Source organism: Prunus mume, linkage group LG2, assembly GCF_029339155.1.
Source record: "Prunus mume cultivar Tortuosa linkage group LG2, ASM2933915v1, whole genome shotgun sequence".
NCBI lineage: Eukaryota > Viridiplantae > Streptophyta > Magnoliopsida > Rosales > Rosaceae > Prunus > Prunus mume.
The window spans coordinates 29849664-29857591 of NC_142699.1; the positions used below are offsets into that span (position 1 = coordinate 29849664).

Below are 7928 nucleotides of genomic sequence, written 5' to 3' on the forward strand. Positions count from 1 at the left end.
TTACACAACCAAAAGTAAAAGATTGCTTCCATTGCCATTTGCCAAAGGAAAAAAGATAAAAAAAAAGCTTAAAAGGTGAAAAAGGAACAAATCATCACTGCAATTGCTGCTATGCTCTATTGACTAAAACAAAGTCGTCCTTTCATAACTCAAATTTGACATTCATATCATACTATTGCTTGCTTGCTTGTAAGACTCTAGACAAAAGAAAAAAGAAGGAAAAACCCACAAAATCATTCATATCCTATAAAACCCAAATGTATGCAGACAAAAACACTGACACTGGGAGGAAGAAGAAGATAGACACACAAACGGTGGTCAGAACTTGGAACATGATGGGATGAAACAGAATGAGACCAAAATGAAAACAAAAAGGGAAAGGGGCAAAAGAAAAAAAAATGAACAACGCTTCTGCACCTGCTCCTAAAAATGGCATTGTATTTTTCAGTTGAAGCAGACCGAGGTTGACCAATAACAGAAAGACAATGTTGAGGGAGGCAAATGGATTGGACGATATAATGACATGTGTAAATCAATGTACACTTGCCAAATTTTTTTAAAATAGGAAAAGATGAAGGGTAGAATTCAATTGATGGAATATGTCGAAATTGGGTAGAAGCTATATAATTGGTAAAAATGGGAAATGAGATACTAGCATGGATGGCCTCTGCGGCAGGGCAGTGCACCAGAACCTGAAGTTATGGCTCCAACCATGGTAGAGGACTTGGCTCCCAAGCTTGAGGCCCTGGCATAGCTTGCTGAAGCTCCAGCTCCGGATGGAGTGAAGTAGGCACCATTTAGAAGCAGGTCTCCTTCTGATCTCCAGTTCCAGCTCTTCCATTGGGTTGTCGGTGTCTCGACCCTCTTGGTAACCTTTAAAATGCAAATTTGTCATCAACAATCAGTTAGTATGTGAACCTCATCATGATTCATAGCAAACAACCATTCGTTGACAAGGAAATATGATTAGGACTAAATTACCTCCTTTGCAAAGGGGTTGGTTGGAGCAGCATATCTGTTGCCCTGGCTGTTGATGGTGGGCTCTGCACTTCCACCAATGGCATACATTTCCCAGTGAGTGTAGTCGTTGTTCACCACATGAAAATACCCGTGCCTACACCTGCATTGTCCATAGTCCATGTCTTAATCTTATGAGAACCAAAACGAATCGCGGTGCAACAAATTGGTATTGCATTTCTGCTGTCAATAAGCCAATCCGATTTCATTATTGAACTGAAGACTTACCTTGGCATTCTTTGGATAAGTCCCTCCCCAAAGTGGTTGTAAGCAATTGTCACTTGCATTGCCTTGTCTCTGGTATAAGAGTCACTGTGGCCCAACAGCATCACCTGGTTTTCAATAACATAGATATCAATGTCAAGATTAAAACAGAAAAGTAAACACATGGAAGTAAATATTAATTAGAGATTCAGAAGAATTTACAGACCTCATTGTGGTGGGTAAAGTGGTTGTTGGAAATGGTAATTGCAGTTGAGCCCATGACAGCATCAACAAGACCATCAGCACAGTTGGAGAGAGAATTGTGGTCAACCCATATATGGCTGGACCCGAAGATGGAGACAGCATCACCATCAGCCATTGTCCGCCACCCAAAATGAGATGGAGAGCTCCTCACCAAAGCATTTCCTGTGGGCTTGCAGTCATGGATATGTAGACCATGAATTATGATATTTGTAACAAATTGGATTGTGATGCATGCTCTATTAGCAATGTGAACATTGACTCCGCGGCCATCAATGGTCTTGAAGCTGTTCATGATGAGCTCCTGCTTCAATTGTATCACCATGTCTCGCTTGAACACAATCCAGAGAGGCTCGTTCTGGATGACAGCGTGGCGAAGAGTACCGGGTCTGGGGTTTACAGGATCATCATCACTAGGGTCAGTGACAACATAGAAGCGACCATCACGACCACCAATGGCATTTCTGCCAAAACCAATGCCGCAGTCTGCAAGACGCTTGCGGTTTTTCTGCCAGTTTGGATCACAACGCCAGCAGTCATCAATTGGATTGCCAGTTCCACATGAGAAGAAGCCCAGCTTCCTTCTCTCAGTGCTGTTTCGGATACTCCTGCAATATCAACAGTGTTTCTTTCTACTGTCAACATTATTGTAAAAAACAAAAGCTCTTTCATCATAATCCAAACAAAAGCTCTTCCACAATTACAAAGAACTATTGCCTAAACATACCCTAAAAAGTTAAAAAGTTAAAAGTAATTTCTACTGGGATGTTGGTGGTGGCAATTTCTCCCTAGTTTCTTCATTTGTCATGTAATGTATTTGGCAAAAACCTGAGTCACTACATGACAGGGTAGCACATGAAGAGGGGAAAAGCAAGTATTTTGTCCATTTGTGAGGAAAATTGCTCGGTGTAACGGATAGAAAATTGCTCTCTTGATTTTGGCCCAGAAACAGAAATAGAGTACATGTTATCCTTCTAATCATTGTTTTGGCAGCACACGGGTGAAACCTATCACATTTGGTTAAAAGTTCCAAAATGCCACCTGAGTCTATAAGATCTGAATCTATCAAAATCATAACAGCCAAAGATTTACACCAAGGATCATTAAAAGCAAGGAAAAGAGTGGTGTAAAAATCCCATAGCATCTTTATTGGCTGGCCTAATCTGTGACATAGACATGCATATACAAATCAAATTTCGACCAACACTCAGCAATTATAATAGGTGGTGTGTCCTAGACACTATCAAATTCATTACACAGACCTAAAGCTAAAAGCTTGGCACCCTTCAAATGTAGGACATAGTGTATGTTTAGACAAGGAAAGAGGCATGTGGAAAAGGGAAAGTATATGCCTAGTCTAACATGGAACAGGGAAAATACGATCGACAGAAAAGGGAAAGTAGAAAATGCATAATGCAAACAACTTCAAGCATTTACAGTACATATGACAGAAAAGGCAAAGTGAAAATGGCATAAATAGAAGGCAGGGCCAATTCATGAGAATGCAAACAACTTCAGGCATTTGCAAAATTAGAAACTGAGTTAGTTGAAATTGCCAATTGGGTCAGTTGGGTTAGGTCCAAATTCATAAGAGCTAGCTACCCCACCCACCAAGAACCTCTCATCAGTGAAGGGAGTTTCTACGATGAGGAGTTAAAGTGAGGAGGTTATTTGAGGAGACCGATCCTACCGTCAAAACATTTAAAATATTTAAGTTCCATGATTTCTTTATATTTGTTGATGGTGAGATTTGACCTCCTCAAATAACCTCCTCACTTTAAACCCTCATTATAGCCTTTTCACATCAGTGAATGCAGTCAAATGTTCATCTGCTCAGTTCTCTTTCTTCTTTTGAGATAAAATTTGGTTTATTTTATTATGCCCCATGTGCATTACACAGTCACATGCTCATACCAGAAAATATAGACACAGTGGTGACACATAAAAGTTAGAGAGAGAGAGAGAGAGAGAGAGAGAGAGAATCAGAGAGACCCACATGTCAACCATGGCAACAACCTCCTCTGGGTCATCAACTGCATGCTTATTGAAGCTCTCATCATCCTCAGCCACCCTGAAAAAACCAATTAAGCAACAAAAAAAAAAATTGAGCAAAAACCAAACCCAGAAAAATTACCAAAACCCAATAAACCATAAACCTCCAAAACATTCACTGTCACCAAAAAAACCGTTGGGTTGGGTCAAACTGACCAATAAAAAAATTGGCGAATTGGAGAGTGACACGTTTCAGTCGCAGGAAGCAAGTAGGAACCAAAAATTAAAAGACACGCGGCTATGGAAAGCACGATTCACAGTGTGTACGAGTGCAGTGCTCGAGGCCATTGCTGAGGGGCCGACACTGTCGACTAAAAACCGTTAGGGGCGTTTTTGTGCAGAGGGAAGAAAAAACTAGTCGGCGAGAAGGCAGATGTGGAATTAACTGTATTGGCTGAGGGCCATTATGGAAATGTTGAAAAACGAGAAGCCACAGAGAGAGGGAATCCGAGGGGAACAAACATAACGGAATAAACGGCCCAGATCTTTAGATCCAGATCTTGACGGTTGAGATTGTTATTTGCCGTTGGGACAAGAACAGAACAGAATCATCCAACGGCTTAAACGGGAGGAGGGGACAAGCGAAACGGTTTAGATCCATCCACGTGGACAAGAACAAATAATAAAAAATAAAAGAAAGAATTAACGTTGGGAGGGGTTTTTGGTTGGGTTACGGACCTGGCCGCCATTGATGAGTTGCTTGAGCTCTGCAACTCCTCTGTTCCTCCATTTCTGCAGAGAAAAAATTCCAAAATTAAAAAAAGAAACATAAATAAAAGGTAATGACATGAAATTCAAGCACAGAAAAAAAACCAAACACCCCCATTTGTACGGACAAGTTCAAGAACTCCCTCTCCTTCTCTCTCTAGAAACCTGTAATTTCTACTAAAGTACAACGAATGTAGCTCCATTTTTCCACTAAGAAACCCCATTTCTCTTAAAGTAGCAAAGCACTCTTTTGCCTCACTCACTCAAATTCCACTCAACCAAACAAGCCCATAGAAACAGAGAAGTGGAGAGAGAGAGAGAGAGAGAGAGAGAAGCAAAAGTAAACCTGTTTCCAGAGATCTCAGCAATTGCAGCAACGAAGCAAAGCACGAGAAGCACCGCCAAGAAAGCACCAGTAACCCATCTCTTACTCTCAAACACCGCCATTGCAATCTCCCTGTTTCTCTCTCTGTGTTGCTGTGAGGAGAGAATGTCAAGTGGAGCAGAGAAATTAAAGACACGCCCACACACAAACACACAAAGAAATGAATGTGAAATGCAGAGGGGAGAGAGAGAGAGAGAGCAGAGAGAAAAACAAGTGCGAGTCAGAGAATGAGGAAGCTCACACAATCACTCCCGTTTATATAGACACCCACATTGTGCACCCACTCCTTTCTTTAACGCCGTTTAGTCGTTTACAGTTATCTAACTAACACCAATAACGGTGTTGATTTTTTTTTGACTCCCCGGGATTAGGTTCACTCTAACCCAACAACCAAACAACCCCCACCACCAACATTAACTGCTCTCACCCAAACAAACGCAGCCCCTCTATACGTACGCCTTTTTACTTTTACTGCTTTACTGCGAGACCCCCAACTAACATTTTACCGCAGGCCCATCCGACCGACTCCTTTTCTTGCCACGTCAGCCCAGGCCGTTACGGATGAGAGAGAGAGAGAGAGAGAGAGAGAGAGAGAGAGTACGGACGTTCACGGGAACAGATGTCACGGTATTCTGCTGGTTTTGCGCCACGATTAAGAAGTTAACTAAAACGCAAATTCCTTTTTAAATATATTTTTTTTATAATGGCGTGTTTGGGTCGAAATGCAATTCGAGGCGCTAATCACGGCCATAAGGCATTGTTTGACTACCCCCATTGTTTCAAGTGGGTAGAGGGGCAATGCTTGCTTACAGCCTGTGTACGCATTATTTCTCTTTGGGTTTTATTTAATTTTGCTGTGGAATTTAAGGCATTGTTTGGTGGCAGTTTTAAAGGGCTTTCCCTGCTTTTCTGTCTTTATTTTTATTTTAATTTAATTTAATTTTCTCTTTTTTGGTTGTGGCTTGAACTGTGAAGTCTCCTTATGGCTAATGGTGGTTACCAACTCACTCGATATGTCAATTTCCAGCAAATCCCCATGTGAGCTAAAATTCCTATAATGCAGTGTAGAATTTGAGTCAGATTGCAATGTGGAAATTGCAAAGACAAACTGAATATTCAAATTTGGCAACAAAGACTTTGAACCATGCATATCGTGGATATCCATAATTTAGCATCATGTGAGTGTGTGCATATGTTAGCTAGCTACATGTGAACTCTCAAGTTTTGTGAACATTTTGCCATAGATGATCATGTGTGCCGATATATACTCAGCAAAGATATAAATATACCGGTGCTAAGGTCTTGATGATCGCTCTTTTCTTTCCTTTGCAAATCTTACGTCTTTTGCCGAAGATCTCCACCCAACCTACGTACTGAAGATAACAGAACTTCTCAACCCCCCACAAGTTGTATCCAGATTTGGACATCAACACAACATGTTAATTTGAAAGCTTAAATTGAATTATAAATTACTTGAGCTTTTCTATATGTGCAAGGCACTAGATGCAAGAATGATTAAAGCTTTCACATGTTAAAACTCTCATCAGTTGGGGGTCGTATTTGGTTTGGTAGGAACAGAATTGAAGCCATCAATTTCAGCTATAAATGCTAAAATGCATAGGAATTAAAAGCACGATAAATTGTGGCCAAAGCCTTCAGCCCTTTCTTCTAGCCAAAAATATATGTCTCCTTTTCGTTATCAAAATTAGTTATCTATCTCAGCTCAACACATATTTTTATCATTCATTTTACAACGTAACCTAAAGTTCTGAACTAATCGCTTTCGTTTCTTTAAAGCAATTTTTTTTTATTGTTTAGGATTTGAACTTAAGATCTCTTTCTAAACATACCTAATGCTAAACAAAAATAAAACGTGCAACACAAGGATGATGCATGTATTGGTGATTACCATGTAAAAAAATGCATATATAGATATGTTTCAAACACAAGGATGGATGCAATAGAATTTCAGTACATCTTTTTATCTTCAATAGGAACCTCCCATGAAATAAATTATGAGCTACGATTCTTTTATAGTTTATGCTAAATTATTACAAGCAGAAGCAGTAAATACGTTTAAGTACTGTCTATACATATATATATATATATATATATATGGACATAGTGGTAGGAATGTGATGATCTAATTATAGGGAATTTGTATTTTCTTGGTTCACAAGAAATTCCGTATATAATCTTACGTTCGAAACCCTACTTATCCAAGTTCAATGTGGATGTCTTTAATGGTTCTCGTTGATCCGAATTAGCCTATAGTTCTACTTATTCACCACAAGGAGACATCAACAAGTTAAAAAAGAAAAGGGCAAGTATATCTAATTAGGGTTTTTGCTGGGTTCACAAGAAATGCCCTAATTATCTTTCCCTTTGACCCAAACTAACCCTAATTAATGACTTTAAAGTTTTACTTATTCACCGCAATGAAACACATTTAAAAAAAAAAAAAAATCGATGCAAAAAAGAAACAGAAAGTTGAGTTGGACTTGGAAGTGGGAACACAGACTTGAATGTTGCTAGACCCGAGAAAATGGGCCAAATAAAGGTTAAATGGTAATTAGGCAAATGGAGTTTGAATTTTGGAGGGTTTTCACTAACACCTTTTCGGGGGCAAGATTATGTTGCCATGCAACAACCAAGTGGTTCTTATGATGGCAAACTTGTCACGCCTTTCCATTTGCTTGGGGTCTTGCCCTTATTCTCATCATGCAGTACAAAAAGGTACACAAGCACAGGAACACCATCATCATCATCTACTCGAACCAGCGCCATTGATTGTATGGACCAATCTTGCTGCATGGGTTTGGGTTCTGAGAGAGCTTTGACTTTTTGAGTTAACAAGCTTAACTGAATCATTAACTTGTAAAAAAGTAAAAGTAAAACAATGCTATTTCTACATGCTTTTAAGACAAAAGTGTTTTACTAATTAACTAATGTCACAAGCTGTCTTAATATTTGCAAAAATTAAGATTAGAGGAGTCTTTAGTAAATTAAGAATAACCCAATTAATATTGCCTGTCGGGTTATATATAGCTCAGTTGGTTGAGCTCTTCCACCTTTACTAATGTGAGCAGAGTTCGTTCTAGGTATCCAATAAATATTTGTGTAAAACCTCTATTTATGTTAGTTTGTAAAACCGTTTATAATCTCTTCACTCTAAACATATTTGCAAAAATTTAGTATTGCATCTAATCAGATATGGTCCACAACATTGGTTGGAAATTATGTGGGAAAGCAAGTCTCTTGATATGTAGTTAACCATAATGAATCTCTGTCCCTTGAGATT

The 7928-nt window shown here is 39.3% G+C and overlaps 1 protein-coding gene across 1 annotated transcript; it reads right to left on the reverse strand.

The window, feature by feature from the left end:
* LOC103323742 (putative pectate lyase 8) lies at positions 1-4851 on the reverse strand. Its single transcript, XM_008225752.2, has 7 exons — positions 4589-4851; positions 4213-4266; positions 3479-3553; positions 1448-2090; positions 1246-1349; positions 982-1120; positions 1-873 (listed from the first exon to the last, which is right to left on the reverse strand). Exons 1-7 carry the CDS (start codon positions 4687-4689, stop codon positions 652-654), a joined length of 1338 nt encoding a protein of 445 aa, XP_008223974.1. The 5' UTR covers positions 4690-4851; the 3' UTR covers positions 1-651.
* Positions 4852-7928: the final 3077 nt, after the last annotated feature.

Coding starts and splice junctions, on each gene's coding strand:
- LOC103323742 (XM_008225752.2), bottom strand. CDS start 4,689: ATGGCGGTGTTTGAGAGTAAGAGATGGGTTACTGGTGCTTTCTTGGCG. Junction 4,267..4,588: donor GCTGAGATCTCTGGAAACAG/GTTTACTTTTGC, acceptor TTTTCTCTGCAG/AAATGGAGGAACAGAGGAGT. Junction 2,091..3,478: donor GTTGTTGCCATGGTTGACAT/GTGGGTCTCTCT, acceptor TTGATATTGCAG/GAGTATCCGAAACAGCACTG.